The sequence below is a fragment of the Phyllostomus discolor genome, chromosome 14 (genome assembly GCF_004126475.2).
Source record: "Phyllostomus discolor isolate MPI-MPIP mPhyDis1 chromosome 14, mPhyDis1.pri.v3, whole genome shotgun sequence".
NCBI lineage: Eukaryota > Metazoa > Chordata > Mammalia > Chiroptera > Phyllostomidae > Phyllostomus > Phyllostomus discolor.
The window spans coordinates 21,981,563-22,002,896 of record NC_040916.2 but is presented as its reverse complement, the minus strand read 5'-3'; the positions used below and the strand labels follow the sequence as shown (position 1 = coordinate 22,002,896).

General features: G+C 49.5%; 1 protein-coding gene across 1 annotated transcript; it reads left to right on the top strand.

Annotated features, from left to right (window-relative positions):
• The first annotated feature begins 10,249 nt into the window (after window positions 1-10,249).
• On the top strand, window positions 10,250-20,969 carry PRDX6 (peroxiredoxin 6). Its single transcript, XM_028530767.2, has 5 exons — window positions 10,250-10,428; window positions 14,344-14,500; window positions 17,595-17,741; window positions 18,835-18,981; window positions 19,954-20,969. Exons 1-5 carry the CDS (start codon window positions 10,334-10,336, stop codon window positions 20,080-20,082), a joined length of 675 nt encoding a protein of 224 aa, XP_028386568.1. The 5' UTR covers window positions 10,250-10,333; the 3' UTR covers window positions 20,083-20,969.
• Window positions 20,970-21,334: the final 365 nt, after the last annotated feature.

The window sequence follows — 21,334 nt, the reverse complement described above, 5'->3', positions numbered from 1 at the left end:
ACGATAAGCAAATTCTGAGCATGTTTTCTTTTCTGTTTGGACAGGAGTCACGTTTCTAAGCACATCAAATGCCAGCAGGTCTCTGGAGAGACGTGGGACTATGGAAAGGAGGTTACTTTCTCTCTCTCTGAAAAAAAACCCACATTTTTCATAGAAACAGATATTTTTCATAACACTTCTTTTCGTAAAACGTTTGAGTATGGAAGAATTAAATGTGCCTACAAGCGGAGAGAATAATAACCCCGTGTGTTCTCCGTCCGGCCTCAGCAACTACCAACTCACGGTCCAACCTGCCTTCACCCCTGTGTCCTCCCCGCATCGTTGGGAAGCAAACGGACACATTATTTCATCTGTAAACACTTCCACCTGCCGTTCTAATAGCCAAAGGCGACAGTAAAACATAATTGCGAGACGGTGCACCCAGATTAGCAGCAGCTCTCTAACACTGTCAAGCGTCCGCTCAGCACACAAATTTCTAGGGGCGCGGTCAGCTGCAAGCCCCGTTTTCCTGTGCGAATGGCGCCCTCCCGGTGCGATCAGATAGGTTCCCAGATAGGTTCTCAAATTATTCACCATCTCTTGAATCATGGTATTTTTGTCCATTTTTATCACAGGCTAAAGTCCCACAGAGACTAGAGTTTGTATGTGTGGTCACTCTATTCTGTTCAGCCTATCTGGGTGTCTCTTCTTGCACCAGCCTTGTCCTCAGCTCTGTGGCCTTACAATACATGTTCACATCCCACTTCATGTGCCTTTCCTGCTTAATCCTCTTAGCTCCTTTTTCTATTATTCTTTCATAGTAAAATTGTGTGCACCCCAAGAAAATGCTTAATTAAAAACCACAATGAGATAGCACCTCACACCTGTCAGAATGGCCATGATTAATAAACAGACAAAAAACGAGTGCTGGTGAGGCTGTGGAGAAAAGGGAACCCTAGTGCACTCTTGGTGGGAATACAGACTGGTGCAGCCACTGTGGAAAACAGTATGGAATTTCCTCAAAAAATTAAAAATGGAACTGCCTTTCACAGCTGGGATTATAGCCCAAGAATCCCAAAACACAAATTCAAACGAATGTACGCACCCCTATGCTCATAGCAGCGCTATTTACAACAACCAAGAGCTAGAAACAGCCTCAGTGCCCATCAGCAGAGAAGTGGATAAACAACTATGGTACAAAACAGTGGAATACCGCACAGCAAAAAAAAAAAAAGAAGGAGCTCCTACTTTTTGCAACAGCATGGTCGGAACTGGAGAATATTATATGCCAAGTGAAGTAAGCCAGTCAGTGAAAGACAAAATACCATATGATCTCGCTTATTAGAGGAACCTAATGAACAGAATAAACTAATGAGCAAAACAGAACCAGAGACATGGAAACATGGACAAACTGACAGCAGCCAGAGGGGAGGAGGGAGGAGGATAAGGGTTGAAAGAAGGGGAAGGGACTAGTCAAGGAACATGTGTGAATGACCCATGGGCATGGACAACGGTGTGAGGATTGACTGTTGGGGGTGGGCTCAGCAGAAAAGGGCAAAGAGGGAAAAAATGGGCAAGAGTAATAGAATAACAATTTTAAAAAGGGAAAAACATCACTTTATTAATTCCCATCAGCCTCCCCAAATAAAATCCTACTAGAGTTTTTCATTGGAATTACATTAAACTTAAAAATTAATTTTGATAAAATTGATATATTCACAAAACTGAATCTTTATATGAAAAAACGTAGCACACCTCACAGTTAAAAGTATATATAGAATTTTTAAGTTAATGTTCTTCATATAGGCCCAGCAAGGATCTCGTTGACCTCAATGAAATAAGAATTTTTATAGCTCTTAATGCACATTGCTATATTATCTCCAGGAAATGTTCACTTCTACCAGAATCATATAAAACTGAAAATGTTGGCTTCCGGTCAAGATGGCAGCATAGACAGACATGGCTCGCCTCTTCTCACAACCACGACAAAATTACAACTAAAATAGAGAACAACCATCACTCAGAACCAACAGAAACTGAGTTGAATAGAAGTCTGACAACTACAGAATGAAAGAAACCACATCCATCCAGACTGGCAAGAGGGGCACAGATGCAGAATGAGCTGGTCCCTCACCCACACGTGGATAAAAATCCCAAGGGATATCTCAGAAGCGAGGAGACCCAGCCCCACGCCAGGGCCCCCAGCCCAGGGTTCCAGTGCCAGGAAGATAAGTCCCCACAACTTCTGTCTGCAATAACCAACAGGGATTGAGTTGGTGGAAGAAACTTCTGGAGCCCCAAGCAGTTCCTCTTAAAGAACCCACACACGGACTCACCTGCTCAGAGTCACTCCCTCTGGGCTCCAACGCCAGGGTGGTGGCTTGAAAGGCACTAGTGGTGCACAGGAGGAGGCTGAGGTGTCTAGCATCAAGGAGAGCAGAAGCCATTGTCCTTTTTCTGGGTCCTCCCCCCAGAGAGCCAGCAGACTGGTACTGTATGTAAGATTCCATCAACCTGGCAACCACTGTTTGATCTGCCTTGGAGATCCTCAGAGACTCCATCCCACCCAACTTATGGGCCCGCCCAAGCCAATTTTCCATATGAATGGCTGGTCTTGGCTGTACAGCACAGCTTCCTAAATCCTCTCCAATAAGCAGCACCTGGCCTCCGTGAGCCCCAGGCCCGGCACTAGCAGCCTAGATTCACAACTTGGGCTTCGCCTAGAAATCTCCAAGCCCAGCACAAGTAGCAGCCATCTCAGATTGCTTTATAACTCAGGAAGGGAGACCCCGGGCAAAACACAGGTGGGGGCTGACCTTGGCCTGCACCACCTGGAAAACCCCAGGGCCAGCACACCCAGGGGACAGCCACAGGCCATATCAGAGCACCACCATGTTGCCCCTGCACAGCTGATCCTCCATGGAGGGTGGATTTTGGTGGTCAGTGGTCACAACCAATCCTTGCAGCTGACTGGCCTAGGTAAGTCCTTCCCATTAATCTGCAAACAGCAACCAAGGCTCAACTACAAGAGAGGGGTGTACTCAGCCCACATGAAGGGTGCACCTCAAATACCTAGCTTGGGTGATAGAGGAGGCTGTGCCACTGGACCCTACAGGACACCTACTACAGTAGGGCATACCACCAAGACAGGGAGTCATAGCAGCTCTACCTAATACATAGAAACAAACTCAGGGAGGCTGCTGAAATGAGGGGACAAAGAAACATGGCCCAAATGAAAAAACAGTTCAAAACTCCAGAAAAAGAGCTAAATGAAATGGAGATAAGCAATCTTTCAGATGTAGAGCTCAAAACATTAGTTATAAGGATGCTCAGGGAACTTAGTGAGGATCTTAACAGCATGAAGAAGATCCAATCAGAAATGAAGGATACACTATTTGAAATAAAGAACAATTTACAGGGGAACAACAGTAGAGTGGATGAAGCTGAGAATCAAATCAATGATTTGGAACATAAGGAAGAAAAAACAACTAATCAGAACAACAAGAGAATGCAAAAAAAATAGGATATCGTAAGCAGCCTGTGAGACAACTTCAAGCAATCCAACATTCTCTTCATAGGTATGCCAGAAGGAGAAGAGAAAGAGCATGGAACTGGAAATCTATTTGAAAAAATATGAAAGAAAACTTCCCTAATTTAGTGAAGGAAATAGACATGCAAGTCCAGGAAGTGTAGAGAGTCCCAAACAAGACAGATGCAAAGAGCCCCACCGCAAGACACATCACAATTAAAATGTCAAAGGTTAAAGAGATGAAGGGGGTGGGGGGAGAATGGGTGAGAGGTGAGGGGATTAAGAAGTACAAATAGGTAGTTACAGAATAGCCACATGGATGTAAAGGACAGTATTGGAAAGGGAGTAGCCAAAGAATTTACACTCATGACCCGTGAACTCGAACGAAGGTGGGAGGATTCCCTGAGGGAGTGGGTGGTGCTGGGTCGAGGGGACCAATGGGGGGAAAAATCAGGACAACTGTAACAGCATAATCAATAAAATACCATTTAAAAAAAAACTGAAAATGCCCCCTTGCCAATCTGCACAGGTAGAAAAGTATTTATGAATTTAATGTGCACATCTTTGACTTGCCGTGAATTTAAATGATTCTACATATATTTATTGGCTAGTTATATGTCTTCCTTGGTGAACTGGATCTTTTGCCTCTTTTCTACATTAAGAATAATAACACTTTGGAAGTGTTTTCCCAGCATGACACTTGCTTCTTAATTGTGTTTATCACATGTTCTGATATCCGAGATTTACAATTTTTCCATCGGTGCAAATCTATTCCTTATGGTTTCTTCCTTTATACTTAGGAAGTCTTCCCATTCAAAGACCATACAGTAATTGTGTATATTTTCTTCTATGTTTTCTTTATGTTCAATTTGTTGTATATCTCACACTTAAATTTTAGGTCTGGAATCCACATTGGATTTATATCAGCTTCTGGTACAAAGTGAAGACTGGGTTGTGCGTTGAGTTCTAAGGGTTGGCTGGTTGGCTGGTTGGAGTCTGTTTAATGAGTCATGACCGTCTTCGTTTTGGAAGTTATTCTCTGTCCAAGCTCTTTGGTTTACTTAGCAATTTCTAAGCCCAGAACTCCTTGGCACACTTTCTTCAGCGGAGCACTAAAATGTTCTCATTATGAAAGAAATCCGAGCAATTACAGCAGCTGCCTTCTTACCCGTGTCTCTGACGAGGCCCACTGCAGAGCAAAGACCGTTCAGCTCGCCGGAGGCCGTCCCCTGGGGCCCCGTGAGTCTTCCGAAAGGCTGCGGAGTGAAACAGGTTCTTTTACAACTCGCTTCAAAGGGCAGTCCCCCGAGGGCACACAGAACGAACAGGCGCACGCTTGGCATTCCTGTGAGAAAGCTGCTCAGCCAAAGGAAAGCGTGACCCTCTGAGTAGCCCGATGTGTCTGTCAGGCCTGATCCAGGATTTCCCCGCCAGGTGCTATCTCTACACAGCAACCCACAGGAGCAGGAAAACCCCTCTCCCATCATCAGCTGTGCGGACCCTCCAAAGACCATCAAATTGAATCTCTGGAAACCTGGTTGGAGTCCTCCCTCCATCATGGAGGGTTTGACCTTGGGTAAGCCGCTTCATGAGTGGCTTTCCTCTTGCGAAATGGGTGACTGGCTGCCCGGGATTGTTGCAAGAGCTAAATGAGAAAAATCCGTGGGAGCGTCCTGTGTAAGCCATAAAGCCCTGGTCGAATACTGGTCGTTATTAATTAGCTTATGACTTCACCTACAATGCTCCACTTTTCTTGCCACGGAGGAAAAGGTGGTGCTGGCTACGCTGGGTCTGCTCAGGCCACCCTGGAGGAGCATTCTCTGGACCCACTGCCTCCCCCCTGCGGGGGTCAGGCCTGCTCTGAGCCACACACGCCTCCTGCCTGCAACACTTCGCCGGGCAGGCGGGGACATTCGCCTCCAAGAATTTCAGCACTGCGTCCAGGAGGAAGAAGAGGAATAACATTTACTGAGCCCCTACTTGTGTCAAGTGCTGCAAGATCCGCAAGCCCAGATAGAGCCGGGGGAGGACAGACCCTGTGCCTTTTCTGTTCCAACTTCCGGCTGTACCAGGGTCACGAGGTCCGCAGAGGCCCAGCAGCGCCCAGGCCGGCGGGCGTTGGTCGGCCCAGATTAGGTTTCCACCCTGGGGCAGAGCTACAAGCAACTTGGACAGGAGAGAATGCTACGTGCAAGTTGGGTGGGGTCCCTGGAATATTTGTGAAATGACGAGAAATGTAGCTGGCTCAAAGCTCTGTTTCTGCACTCCGTAAGACTTCAGCACTCTACACAGGAAGTGGCAATCCCCCCACTCACCTCTTTTTATTCCCCTGGGTCCCCTTTCTTCTTCTCCCCCCTTTTACTGGGGGCTTTCCTCTTAGCCTCAGATCCCAGCTTCTCTGCAGGCCAGTTTTTTAAGTGGTTTTTATTTCCTATTGAAAAAGATATCGGACATACAGTTTTAAAGATTCAAATAGTACAAAAGAATATACCACAAAATGTCAATCATCCTTCCTGCCCTGGGGCAGTCACTGTCCTTTCTTCCTTCCAGAACTTTCTCCTGCAGAGATAGGGCAGCAATTGAATTTTAAGGTGAAAGAGAGGCTTCTGCCCACTGCCAGGTGCCCGGACAGCTTCCTGGCTTTCACCTGGCAGTGAGTGTATTACAGTTGTGGATTTTGAGACCTAGTTTAAAGACTCTTTGAGCTAAAACTAGTTTTAAACGTTTAAACCCCTCCTTAAAAAGATGAACTCCAAAGTGTTATTTTATTTATAAATTGAGTAATGTTGGCATAAAAATGAGAATTATTTTTATTTGTAGTTTGAGTCTTTTTAAAATACGTATAAATTATGTTTACAAATATGACACATCTGGGCTTGTCGGCCCCGTCAGGCCCCCGACGTGGCTCAGTCTGGGAAGAAGAAAGCGAGGCGAGCACTGGCAAAACTCCTGCAAATCTAAAAAACACACAGAAATGCCACCAACCAGGTGATCTTAACACTATAACCATCACTTTTATAAATGTCACTTTTTATCTATTTCAAGTTAATAAGTCTAATATAAAGTACTTTGAAGCATGTCCTGCTGTAATTTCCCTCCAGACGGCAGATGTCCGGCCCTATGGGGACAGGGGAGTGACCACACTGAACGGGAGGGAGAAGAGTGGGGGTGGGGTGGGGGGCCAGAGGGTCAGCCCCACCCAGGCAGCAGGGACAGCAGCCCCGCCCCCACCACTGTGTGTTCCAGACCTTTCTTTCTTTCTTTTTTTTTTTCTGAAAAGGCCTTCAAGTTTAACAAGAAAGCTTCTACAAACTGGTTTTCAAAACACAACCCCGCCTTTTTAAGATCGGTTACAAGTTTCACTTATCTCCACCCACATGCATAGGAATTTCTACCCGGCTACAGCTCTGGGGAGGGACACGTTGCTCCTTGATTCCCAGCTGGAGGCAGAGGAGCTGCTGTCCTGGCAGCAGGAAGGTGGCCGGGTGTTTCTCCGATTCTGCTTGGTGCAGCCTGGTCCCACGCCCACTCTGTCTCACAGGTCCCACACGGGGGCTCCCAGCCTAGTGAGAGAGACAGACAGACAGACGTCACAATGCACTGTCCTCCCCCCAAATGGCCACTGCCCATCTTTTCCCCTTCTCCTTCAACCTGTCCAAAGCAGCAAGGGCAGAGGGACTTGATGGGCCCGCAGTCACAGCCCTCTGAAAGTCCACACACGCCTTCCTTCTCCCCAACCCTGACAGCTGCCTGAAAACAACTTTTTTTCTGATCCCAGAGCCCCCCACTCTGTAAAGAAAATATTTCCCTTAGCCTCGCTTTCCCTTTTCCGTATTCTGGACTCTCTCTCCCTGGCATGCCTCCCCCTCGGCCCTTCCCCCACCCCTCCTGTCCCATGGCACTTTTCTCACAAGCCCTTGGGAAAGGAGTGTGATTTTTCCCCCTCTAGAATGGGGTTCAGAGGTGAACCCCAACTGCCAGGAGTGAGGCAGCACAGATGGTTCCTTCTCAACTGTGTTTGCATATCAAGTATGTGGGAACATCCTTCACTTTTAGAAAGAAATGGGCTTTATCTTGTTCCTCCTGGGAACACGAAGCCCTCCGTCCACCTTCCATTTGCACCGTCTTGACAGAGATAGGGCTATAGTAAGATAGGATTCATTGTCCTCCCAGTTCTAGTCTAATAAAAGTTACAGTGCAGGAGTGGAGCAAAAATGACAATAGACAATGTCAGCAAGTGTTTGGGAACTTTCTGAACAAACGGGAACATGCAATTCTAAGGTGGCTACTCTCTAGCCAGTGTTTGGCAAGTGGAACATGGGCCCGGCGTGGCTAGATTTTCTGACGTTTAAGAGGCAGATATCCAGATATTTTTGTAGGGGAAACAATCATGTTTGTAAAGGTTGATAGCTAATTCAGAAGATCTGAAAATGCTGCAAAGAATTAAAGTGGACAAGTTTGCACGGTGGCAGAGGATAGCTGGGCTGCAGTGCCTGGTACTGTGGGGTCCAACAGACTCTTATTTTATTGTACTTGCTTAATGTATATTAGATACTTCTATAATTGTGCCCTTTATGGGGATGAAGAATCCATTTCTGTCTTCATTCTCCATATTGGTGGTGTATCCGACTTTTCTAGTCTATCTCCACAGACTACTGGTAGTCCCCAGAGGTCAAATCACTCTCCTTTTCTTTTCTTTCTCCCCCACAAAAGGAGCTAAGACACCGTGCTTCTAGAACGAAAGCTTGGCATCAGATCAGGTTAGAGATTCAATTACAGCAGCTTTACTGTTTTCTTGAGGGGCTAGAAATTTTAGCAATAATCTATTGAAAGTTTTTGTTTCAGAGGAGAGCTGATTAAACATGATTAGTGTGCACCCACACGGGTGAACACACCACGATGATGAAAACTGAAATCCACAGTCTGTGAGTCACTTCTCCGAAGATCGCCATGTGCCTTCCTTGGCTCTGAGAGACTCCGTCCGGAGCACTTTTCCCACTCCGGAACTCCCACCATTTGGCACCCTCCCCCAACCGCGTTTACTCTGCGTTTGCATCATGACCACGTCCAAGCGGCCTTCCCTGGAAGCCTGGGGACCACACCTCCCCGCTGCATCACCAGGCCTGATGCCTAGCTTACAGCTGACGAAGCAAGCACTACTGTGTAAACCATTATCATCGTCCAAATAATAGCTACCGTTTCCAGAGCACTCACTATGTGCTGAGTAGTTCACCTACAGTATGCTGGAGGCTATCCCACAGCGTCCCATCCAATCCAAAGCAGCACCCCGGTCCCTTCTAGCACACCTTATTTTATTCCTCTGAATAGTATTTACTGCTATCCAATATACATATTTACTTTTATTAGCATTTACTTCATGCTGAAGTCACTCCCGGGCCACCCGTTTGGGTTTCTTCAGTTTCTTCTGGGATGTCTTTTTCTTCCGTGCAGCCGCCTCCCCTGGTTGAGGCGCCACCTGCTCCTTCTCGGTGGGATCGTCTCAGTGCGGAGGGGAGAGCTCCCGTGTGGGGGAGTCCGCCGGGAACCCCCTGAGTTCCGCACTGACTCTTGGGAGCTTTGTTCACCGGGACAGGCCCCACGACCAGAGACTCTGCATCTGAACCCTCAAGTTCAGTGCTAACTCGCTGCATTTTTAGGCACGCGCAGCAGGAACTCGGCACTCCTTTTGGGCCCCTGACCCTGTGTCCAGCCCCAGTGTTTGGCCCGGGCACACCCACCGACTCCACCGTTGTAGCGACGGAAGGGTACACGTTGCTCTGAGAGGTGACATCCTTCAGATCCCCAGTGGCTTTTCAAATGTGCATACCTTTGGTGGCCTGAGCAGTTTCACAAGTGTTTTTAAAGTAAACACGGAGACTTGAACCTCTTGATTTGCATGGTTTGGTGGGGTTTTCTGGGTCAAGTGAATAGTGAACTATTTTCAGGTCCCCTCTGGCCACTGTCAGCCAGAGAAGTCTAATATATTTTAAAAGTATGTCTCCCCCACTAGAACAAAAGCTCCAAGAAAAGTCCTCCTGCCTGAGTCATGCTTAGCACATACAAAGCAAATGAATGAATCTTAAGCTTCCCACCTCCTTGGGTGGCAGAGTTGACCTGCACACAGAAGATCACATATCTTAATATTTACATTTAGATTTCAGATTTATTGTGTTATTTGAGGTTCATTGTGAGCCCTGGGAGTGGGGAGGGGAATAAAAATTAAGAATTTGGTTACATTTCCCCAAGCGCTGAATAACTTGGTGCGAGAATTTTTGCTGCAATAAGAAAGCCACTTCCTTTGACATAAGATGCTCCACATGGCTGGGTCTTGCCACATCCTCCCATATGCCACAGTTCATGATGGCCAGGTGGGCTGGCCCAGCCAGACTCCAGATGCTCGCGCTTATCAGAGCGGGGAGTGGAAGGTCGCCCTGATGGTGGGTGTGCAGGAGGGTCTGTGCGGATTTTGCGTCTCCTGGGGTGGCTGTGGGATTCTCTACGTTGGGGCCCCCGTTCCCACTGCGTTGCGTTTTCTTCGCCTCCAAAGCCCGAACACACTGCAGGGTCAAAACCTGCGGCGAACTCCCAGGCTCAGGCAGGGAGGGGCAAGAACGTGGCGGATTCCAGAGAGCTTCAAGGCTGCCTTGTCCTAGCCCCGCCCCTCGCCCCTGGCCCCGCCCAACTGGCCTAGGTCCCGCCCACCGCCCCGCTGCGCCCCGCCCGCCCCGCCCGCCCCGCCCCTCCAGGCCCCACTTATTCCGCACTCGCACCTCCTTCTCCAGCCGCTGCAGCGCCTTCTCTCCGGCCCGCGTCACTGCTGCCGCCATGCCGGGAGGTCTCCTTCTCGGGGACGAGGCGCCCAACTTCGAGGCCAATACTACCGTCGGCCGCATCCGTTTCCACGACTATCTGGGAGACTCGTAAGTGGCTATCTCTCCCCCGGCCTTGGCCTCTGGTTACACCCAGACCTGGCGGTGCCTCCCCTGTCTCTTCTCCCCTCGCGCTCTCGCCGCCGCTCAGTCCTCTGCCCGCCGCCTGCCTCCTCCCCGCCTACACCGGTTCCTGCACGTGCCTCTCAGCGTGTGTCCCCAGCCCCGCTTCGGCCATTGATCGCCTCCCTCTCCCTAGCCTCCCAGCGTGGCTGGGCTGGCTCCTGGCGGGGGAAGGGGGAGGGGAACGAGGTTGGGTTTGCGCAGGTCCCAGGAACTGGAGGTCCGTGCGGAGCCGGGTTTGTTGTCTGTTTAACTCGGTTTGGTAAACTGTGCAGGTGGCTCGGTCCAGCTGAAGCCCCGTGGGGCAGAGACTGGGCCGCCTCAGCGGTCACCTCCCGGGACTCGTGCCCGGGATCGTGTCCCCTCCCTCCCTCGGTTCTGGAATTTGCTCCCGGGGGAAGGTGGGTGTCTAAGGCCAGAGTCCAAGGACACTCACCTGAGCATTCTGTTTGCTGCCTGGCATTTGCAGGCTTCTTGGTACAAAATGTAAACTTTAAAACCGCCAGCTGCCAGATACGTGGCCAAAAGACTTGACTAGCCAGGATAAGATTTGATAACTGCTGTGGGAGGAATCAAGAACGCTCTGTATGCAGGTGTGTCCTTCATTCCAGAACTCGCAACAGTTTGGGGGAAGGGCCTTCTGAGGTTGTTCAGTTGTGCAGCGACCCGCTCTTGCCAGGGAAGGCCTAGGAGGGTGCACCTCGGCACTCTGAGACGCTTTGTTTCCCGGCGGTGTGACCCCACGGCCCCTCCCCTCTGCCTTGCTTCCAGCAGCACGTGGTCCGGCAGTTGTACCAGGATGCCTAGGAGTAAATTGATTTTATATGTGATGCCCGGGGATCTCTGTGTATACACAGAGAGAAAGGAATTTACGGGATGAATCAGTGATTGGACAGGGTTGTGCAGAGGACCTGGGAGAGATTCTGTATGTTAGACCTAACCCTTACAACCCATCATCAAGTCCATTTCCAGCTGCTCATTGAGGGAAAAGCTAACCTTTGTGAAAGAGAGGACTCAGCTAGGAAAAGGAGGAGAAAGGGAACATCAGGCCATGAAGGCAGGAGCAGGCTTCAGAGATACAGCCTCATACTCGGAATCGAGGCGTTAGTATCTCTCCAAAACCCCACGGGATTTTCAGAGCCTGTTCCTTCCCATTTCCACCCACAGCCCTCACCCCCATAAAACAGAAAAATCTTAGTGGCACTCTTAGGCTGTGTGGATTAAAGGTGAATATTAACAGGAAGCATAGTTCCTAGAGCAACAATTATAAATACTGTCACTATTTAAGCTAACTACTTTCTTAGGTGTTTTTGTTGTCGTTGGCATAGTTGACTGGCCTCTAGATCTATCTTGATTTGATTAAAAGCGGTACCATCTCAGCGACCCACTGGTGGGAAGATGAGAAAAATACCCGCATCTATAAAATACTGTACAAGTCTGCCCCACCCCCCAGAAGACCTCTGAGCCCTTTACGTCGTTGTAATGCATGGATTTTCGTCTAATATACAGGGTCCAGCACAAAGAATGCCCTTTTCTTTATTATAAAATCTTAAGCATATGATTTTGCATGTAATTCTGTAACATAACAATATCACACTCAAGCACACCACATGACATTTTAGGCGAAGTGTTCAAGTTAAAACTGTAAATTATTACACCCATATTGTTACCCAGCCAACCACACTCAAGCAGGAGTTACTCCGGCCAGACTCTGTATTTTCCAGACTCCATTCTGTGTGCGATCTCAATTCAAACTGTCATTTTTGTGTGTGTTTGAGAGACAGAGACAGAAAGAGGGTGGGAGGGAGAGAGAGAGAGAGAGGAGAAACATCAACTTGTTGTTCCACTTATGTATGTATTTATTGGTTCTTGTATGTGCCCTGACCAGGGATCGAACCCACAACCTTGGCGTATCGGGACAATGCTCTAACCAACTGACCTACCTGGCCAGGGCCAGACAGTTAACTCTTGATTCAGATTATTCTTTTTACAGGGGGCCAAAAAATTAAAATAATTTTAAACTTTACAGACACCCACCCAGACAATTGGTCACAGCTCAGGGGCTTGGGGCTGCGTTGGTGAGTTTATTCAGGATTAATCCCTGTGTCTTCACGCATGTGGTAGCAGCTGCTTCTTCACAGTAGTCTGCACCAAACAAAACGTGCGTGCCTGGGGCTTTCTGGGGGTTAGTGAGTAGGAACCGTTCTCTCAAAGGAGGAAACCCTTTGTCTTTTGAAAATGAGGAAGGAAGGAAGGAAATGGGATCGTGTAATTGATGTTCTCCCTGGCGCAGGCTGCAGTCAGAAACTCTCAGAGTTGATTCCTTTTCCAAGCCGAGTGGTGAACTGGAGTGTGGCTGCTCAGGGAGGAGGGGGTGTGAAGATGCTTAAAACAAGGTCCCGAGCGTGTGACCAGGAAATGGAAGGAGAACGCCCGACTTGCCCAATTCCTCGCTCCCTGAACAAGAGGATACGCCCCGCTCCATTTCTTCTCAAAGGTCTTATCTGAGCTTTAGACAGATCCTGTTCTGTAGAATCTAAGGCCTGGATGTTACTCAGAGCTTGCTTATTTCAGAAGATTCATGCCCTTCTCATTGCCCTTTACAAACAAGTACACATACCAGACACCTCCACAGTCTTAACCATATGACCCTTTCTCCCCAGTTTTCCCCGAGGGCCCCGCCCCATCCTTTTCGTAAGAAGATCTTTTCCTGTCCCAAAGCCTTGGGAGCAGGGCGACAGATGGAAGTGGGAAGGGGGTACCCTCGTCTCCGCCGTGTTCTTTGTGCTTCAGGAAGCTTGGCAGAGTTGGAGAGGTCGGCTTGGCACCTACGCTAGATTCGTCTGGGCGAGGGCCCTGCCGTTGATGTCCCAGGTCCCTGGGAGTGTGGAAAACTGAGCATTCAGTGTTCCTCCCCGGCAGAGAGAGGTGTTTGGGGTTGCCAAGGAGAAGGAGACGATCCTCCAGAGTTTCTTGTGACTTAGCCTGAAACGTGCTTAAAATCTCTACAAGTTTAACCTGAGGCAGTGATGACCTAGGTAATAGTGTTCACCTAAGCATCTGTAGTTCTAGAAGTCTAGCTGGTAGGTTGTCAGTTTTCAGACCCACTTGTTCTGAAGCAAGAGGAAAAGGACACTGAAATGAGGAGACAGGTAAAAGTCTCCAGCGCTCCTGCATCAAGGTGCAACTGCTGTGTGACCTGTTGGGCAGGTTAGCTCAGGCAAGCAGTTTCCTGAAAGGTTTTATACCCATTCACTTCAAAGAAGCCACATGTCAACGTTAATTTTCCATACACACAAAGGATACAAGCCTATTCATTTCAGGTTACATAAGCTGTTTATTATTGCAGTCAGGCATCTGTTCGGCTTCAGGGCCGAAGGGGACACCCATTATTGGAGCTGAATGTCGGGGCTGATGTGCCCAGAAAAAATAATTTACACGAGGGTAAGAAAAAATGGTCATTTCAGTGAGCTACTTGGTTTGAGTCACACAGATTTTATTACTAAAACGGAGTCGGGGTGGCTCCACAGTTTATGAAAAGGGGCAACACCCTTAAATTAGTCTTTTCAAATATGTGTCATCTTGAGTGTCGTATCCTTGCTTTCACTGGGCTTTAAATATCGGTTTTTCCGGAGGTCAGATTAAGAAGCATTCCTCAACAGAAAAGTTTAAAAGTAATGGTCTTTATAAGCATTCATTAAAAAGAAGAAGAAGAATGTCACTCTCATAAAAAAAAAAAAAAAAAACGTCACTTTCGATCTCGGGTGTGTGGCTTACTCTGTTGAACATGCTGTTCGCAATAACCTCTTCATTCCGTGGTAACCCTCTCTTCCCTCACCGCAGATGGGGCATTCTGTTCTCCCACCCCCGGGACTTCACGCCCGTGTGCACCACGGAGCTTGGCCGAGCTGCAAAGCTGGCCCCGGAATTTGCCAAGAGGAACGTTAAGCTGATCGCCCTCTCCATAGACAGCGTTGAAGACCATCTTGCATGGAGCAAGGTATCGTATCCACGGGCATGTGCCGTGTGCTCACAAACCAGGTTGCGAATTACAGAGGGGCTTGGTCTTTTCGATGGGAAGGTTTACGTAAACCTCAGGTTCGGACTTGACTGGTCATTTGAAAATCTGCCTTGGATTGCACAGTGACCTTCACCGTGTGCAATCCAAGGGCCTCCTCAGCCCTCATTATTTCTTAGTCTATCAGCATACCCCACATTTTCTTCTCTTCGCTTGCAGGACACCCCGTCTCTAGCTGGTCCTGCTCAGGCTCAGGCTGAGCTTTGCCGTCGTCTCCCAGCCCCTGATTTATGCTGGAGTCGCCCTGGGTCGTTCCTTGGACTCTCCTCTCTCATGGACACTCTCTCTCGGGGAGCTCATCCACCCCATCTGTACACCGACTCCCCAGTTTTCATCTCTAGGCCAGACTCTCCTGGCTTCCCGATTGGTTCAGCCCCTGCCTGCTCAGCGTCTGCCCGATTTCCCATCACCTCAAACCTAACCTGTCCGGAACTGCGGTTCTGTTCTTCTCGCTGGGCCCTGCTCACCTCCGCTACTAGCAACTGCGTTTCTGCGGTTGCTCAGGCCTCAGATCCGGCAGGCCTCAGATCCGGCAGGCCTCTTTAGTGCCCCTGGTTGGCCCACCTCCCGTGTCTGATCCATCAGCACACTTGTCGGCTGGGCCTGCAGACCACATCCGGAATCCCTCCTGGAGGTCTCTTTCCCCAGGTATCTTTGTGCCCTGCCATCATCTCTTTTCAGGTCTCACCTCAGATGATACCTTCAAGGCTGCTCTTGGCTTCCTTCTCTAAAATTATAACTGCCCCCAGCTGGCATAGCTCAGTGGCTTGAACTCGGGCTGAGAACCAAAGCATCGCAGGTTCAATTCCCAGTCAGGGCACACGCCTGGGTTGCAGGCCACGGCCCCCAGCAACCGCACATTGATGTTTCTCTCTCTCTCTCTTTCTCCCTTCCTTCCTTCTCTAAAAATAAATAAATAAATCTTTAAAAAAAGAAAAAAATAAACAAAGTTAAAAAAACAATCTTTAAAAAAAATAAAATAAAATTGTAACTCCCTTCTGTGCCCCCCGTCCCCCTCTGGGTTTTCCCTTGGCACATGCGATTTCGCCTGTGTGCTGCTCGCCACCAGAGTGGAGGCTCTCCGGGGCACACCCCTGCTTTGTGCTCTGCTGGTCCGGTGCTCGGCACTCAGTATGTCCTAGGCGGTCGGTCTAGATGATTGTAAACGAATCGGCTGAAGGAATTGTCTTCTTTCAACGGGAGGATTTACTTGGGCAGTCATTATGGCGGTCGATACTTAAGCTGAGAACAGTTTACTGACCGTGATCCAGCGCGCTGCTGACCAATGACATAGGTCGCGTGGGAGGGATGCTGACCGTGTGTGCCCGGCCCCCGGCCAGGCATTCCGCAGTGCGGCTGAAGAGGAGGGGTGGTACTTCCTTGTGAGTGGGCCCCCGGGGCTGTAACCCTTGGCCATTCCCTGCCGGCCAATCCCAGGTGTCTGAGGTTAGAAGAGCCACATCGAAAAGGGGAGGGCATTTCGCTCGGAGAGTCGGTGGGACTTGCTCAAGAACGCCCTGCTGGGAAACGGTGGCACCGCAACTTGAACCTCAAACCAGTGCTCTTTTTTGATATCGGATCACAGGGAGTGGGAATGAGCCTGGTTTAGGGAAGAATAAAGCCAGAGCACAGGGCTCTTCGGTTTCCTGGGTGTGATGTAACACCTGTCAGGCAAGTGGCAGGACAGAGAATTGCTGCCTAGCAGTAGTTAAACAACGGATGGCTGGAGGAGGAGCTCATAGCCCGTTATGTAACACCTTTACAGGTACAGGAGCACACCCGGGCTCCTTTTATAGCTGGTGACTTCTGCCGCAGAATGTTCAAAACTGTGTTTTCATGGGATAGGAGCAGGCCCCGAGCGTCAGAAGTGGTGCCCAAACTGGCGTGTGGCTAGTTTTGTGGGAACCCCAAAGTGCCTCTAGAACCAAACTGATTGTACCACCAAGTTGATGGTGGTGACCTGACAGGCAGCCAATGACAGCAGAAGGGAAGGGAAGATACTAAAATTAAGGGACGTGTTAAAAATTGTTGTTGTTACCCACTTCAAAGTGCGTTGATGCCCCCTTTCTCCTTCAGCATCTCTGTAGAGCGATGCACGCAGGCTGCACCTGCCGTTTGTGAAGTCACCTGAGCAAAGGGGAAGTTCCCTTGAAGACGGGAACTGGGTCTCCCGTGTGCTCGCCGCAGCCCTGAGCCCGCTAAAGTGCTGTGTCAGTGCCCTGTCAGATCAAACAATGAAGCTAGATTCGTGCCCCCCACCCCCCCCAAAAAAACTTGCAGGGATAGGAAAAGTAGAAACGAGTGAGGTTTTACCAAGGGAGGAGGGCAGAAAGAGAAAAGGCGAGTACACTGTTGTCCTTAAGTTCCGACTTGAAGCACTTTGTTCTCCGTGTGCGTTTCACCCGAGTGCACATTGCCCTCTGCCCTTTCACCTGTAAGAGGTTTACCCTGTCCTTGAAATATATGTTCAACTCTCCATTCTTACATTTGCTTTAGGTTTCGTGGTTTTATTTTTTATTCCTTGCTATCTGTCTTACAGTAGCTTAATGTTGGAGTCAGGGTGCCTCTGAGACGGGGATCAGATCTATAGAATGACCTTTGCATGTGACATTGTTTCTAGGGGCAGTGGACTTGAAAAGACCCCTTATTTTTGGTGGTTTTCACCATATTTGGGAAGCCAGAGGTGACCTTGCATTGGGATCTGACGCTAACCTACTCAGCTTTTAGAGAGGTCACTGCTGTTTCTCAAAGCAGTGAAAGCAAGCTGTGTTTTAAGAGACTTGGGCGTGAAAAGGGTCTGTGGCTGTAACGGAAGTGTGTTACCCTGTGCTCTTCCTGTCCGTGAACGATTGGGGTGGGAGCTTTCACTCATTCATCTGCTTATTAAAATTGCTTGGGGTAACTACTATGATTCTAGTCCCCTTCCCTGCCTTGCAGTGTGCCGGCGGCTCCCAGACTGAATTCAGAGGATGAGCCTGGTTTTGATTTTTCTCTTTCCTCTTCACCTGCATTTTAGGATATCAACGCTTACAACTGCGAGGAGCCCACGGAGAAGTTACCTTTTCCCATCATTGACGACAAGAATCGGGACCTCGCCATCCTGCTGGGCATGCTGGACCCAGCCGAGAAGGACGAGAAGGGCATGCCCGTGACGGCGCGCGTGGTGAGTGGGCCAGGTCCGGTCTGTCGTCCTCACGACTGGCCGGGCTGCACGTCGCAGGACACGCTTGGACCAACGGGAGGAGACAGGAGGATGCCTGTTAATGTCCATTAACGGTGTGACCGTGTTGGTGGCCCTCTCACCGATGGTCCGAGGTGCACGTGCAGAATTCTCAGCTAAACTGCCAAACTGCTCACTTCCTAGCTGTTGGAAATCCGTGTAAAATAAGTCATTAGGATAAGGGGTCGTCCAGAACTGGGAACTCTGTCCTCTAGCTCTCCTGGCAGCCCTCTCTTTCGAGGGGTGGGTCCTGCCCTCCTTCAGAAGGCAGCTCTGGGTTTCAGTTCTCGTCTGTCCTGCCCTTCCTCACTGGAGAGCCAACCTAGTCCCTCATCTGCAAACAGGGCAGCCAGGCGGGGGCCAGGAGCCACTCCCGTGAGTATTATTTCTGTGACAGTCATCCGTACTTAATGCAGTACCCGCCTGAGGCCTTGCCTGGTCAGCTCTTTGTACGGGGACAGCCAGGACCAAACAGAACTCCCTGCCAAGTGCAGAAAAATACCGTGAACACCGGGATGTGCCCCTCAAACTGACATAACACTGAATGTCAACTGTAATTGAAAAGGTTTTTGGTTTTTGTGGGGTTTTTTTTTTTTACTTTTTTTAAATAAAAATAAAGCCCTGGCTGGCGTAGCTCAGTGGATTGAGCGCAGGCTGCGAACCAAAGCGTCTCAGGTTCGATTCCCAGCCAGGGCACATGCCTGGGTTGCAGGCCATGGCCCCCAGCAACCGCACATTGATGTTTCTCTCTCTCTCTCTTTCTCCCTCCCCTCTCTAAAAATAAATAAATAAATCTTTTTAAAAAAGGAAAAAAAATAATAAGTAGAAGAAAAGGATTGAGATCCCAGCCCCCCTCCACCCCCCTGATTAAGTTTGGTGTGTCATTCCTGATGTGTGGGGGTTTTTTGTTTGTTTTGTTTTATCCCCTTGAGCATTTTTAATGCTCAAGCGCTCAGATGGGCGAGCGTTCTGAGAGGCTTTCGCATCAAACACACTCAGAGGGCTCATCCTCCTGATGCGTCTGTGTGCTCTGCAGGTGTTCATTTTTGGCCCCGACAAGAAGCTGAAGCTGTCTATCCTCTACCCAGCTACCACGGGCAGGAACTTCGACGAGATTCTCAGAGTGGTCATCTCCCTCCAGCTGACAGCGGAGAAGAGGGTCGCCACCCCGGTGGACTGGAAGGTAAGGGTGCCGAGAGAGCCGCCCCCAGCGCCCCCAGCGGGCGGGGAAGGCTACGGGGCTGGCGTCCAGGTGGCTGCCCCAGGCTTCCTCTCGCCTGGGGCTCCTTTCCCAGCATGTGAGTCCACTGGGCGGGGGGTGCCCTCGTGGCTTTCCTGAGTTTATGGCTCTAGTTTCCTCACGAGTTTAAGCTCGTCTCAGAGGCCATGTTCAAGGTCTTTAACACTATTATATAAAACACAGGCTTCCTGTATTGCTTTCTAGCTTCTGGCTTGTTGGGACAAATGAATTGGTCAGAATGGTGTCCTTTCCTAATAAAAGGACTTTTCTTAAACCTTCAACCCTTCCCTGATGGCAAAATATTTACAACGAAACTTAAATCCTGGCTGGAAAACTCAGTATCTTACTGTTCTGGAGGATTTCCCTCCTTTAAGCTTCATTAAAGCCCTGTAGAATTCTCTGACACTTACTCCTAAGCTTGTAATGTCCAGGATTTCTGCAGTAGGTAAGACCTGGATAATAGCACGAAAGTATCTTCATGTTGCTACCTTTTGAAAATACGCTAACCTGCATACCAGGTTTCGTTTTTTTCTGATGAGCAGATCGATTAAAATGCTCTGTCCATTCACTGAACATACGTTTATGGAGCCCAGACAGAGCTGAGAACCGTCAAGTTCCAGCCCCCTGGGACTCACATTCCCGCGGGTACAGCCAGACAGTAAGCCAGGTTACAGTCCACTGGGTGGCGATAAGTGCCAGAGAATCATCGAGAGAGAAGGGGACGATGAGAGCTCAGAGGTGGGGAGGCGGTCTTTCCATCCAGCTGCCAGGGGAGGCCCAGGGCAGGAGACTTTGCCTGGGAGCAAGCCCGGCATGTTCGGGGAACAGGGAAGCCAGCGAGCCTGGGGTTCTGAAGTTCACGCTTGCCTTCCGGCTTGAACGTTGAATTTCACCGTTCTCAATGTCGTTCATTAGGTCGGAGACAGCGTGATGGTCCTTCCAACCATCCCGGAAGAGGAAGCCAAGAAACTTTTCCCTAAAGGAGTCTTCACCAAAGACCTCCCGTCCGGCAAGAAATACCTCCGCTACACGCCCCAGCCGTAGGTCTGCCCCGGGAGCTGGTGCTGGGAGCCCAGGGGGTGCCAGCCGCCCACCCTCCAGCCTGTGTCCTGCAGCAGTTCCATCAAAACGTCCCGCTGTGGTCACAGCCGCGGGCTTTAGGTTGCTGTCCTACTGGCTTATTAAATGAAAATGGCACTAAAAAAAACTCCACGGGATTCTTTGCCTCGTGCCTTCCTCCGCATTCTGTTCGGTTCCATTATCTCAGCGCTGTCTCCTGGCTCTCTTTGAGATGTGGTCACTCCTTGAGACTCGGATGCTGTTGGATCTGTGCAGGGTTTCTGATGGACGAGGGAGGACCCGCCCTGGAGTGACCGTCACTTTTTTGAGCTGTTCTTACCAAACCCTGTTTTCCGTTACCCATTTTGGGGAGTCGCAGAACTTGAGGTTCTTTTTCCTCTGTCAGTCTCTTTAAGTACATGACTCTAGAAGATAGAGCAACCAGAGATTCTTCCGTTTTCAGTGTTTTGATCACAGCGAAGGGAAAAAAAAACTTCTCAATTCTATACTTTTCCGGCAGGTAACTGATGTGGGGTCAGCAGGGGGAGGGGCCTTTAAATATTTTGCTAAGAAAGTTTCTCAGTAAATTTCTATCAAAAGAGGGAGGCTTCAGGAAAGGCCCCACTTACCTGCACAGGTGTCGCAGGTGTGGGAACAGAACGACAGTGCCACGTGCCTTTCACAGCTAGTACTTCCGGGGGTCAGTCGCTCCGTCTCGGCGGACACAGAAAGGGGTCGCCTTGGGGAAAGGAGGAGAGGATGACCGGAAATGTTTGTTTATAGAACTGTCCTTGCTAGGGGTAGGGTAGGGTGGTACGTGCTGAGTTTGGCTTTTTGGGGATCTAGCAAATAAACCCTTCGTTAAAACTGGATCAGAGAACTCTGTTGTCACATTTTGCAGCCCTCAGCCTCGTGTCCTGAGGGCAGAGGTTTCCCCGATGGGCGTGGCATCAATGCTTTTCGCTGAAGGCAGAGACTGGAAATGTCTGATGACGAACAGGCAGGCGCAGCTGACCTCACGTGACTGCACTGTGGCACCTGCCTGGGTCCTGCAGCCCCTTGAGTGTGTGACTCCTGCTGTCACAAGCTCTCCAAGTGCCTTAATGGGATTGCGGAGCTTCAGGATATGAGTCTTGAGCCTAACGGTACACGCGTGCTTTGTACTCCAGACTCGTGGTCTCTCGGACTCCTGCAGCGCTAGTCCACCCCAGGTGTAGAGAGAAGTGCCGCACACCTG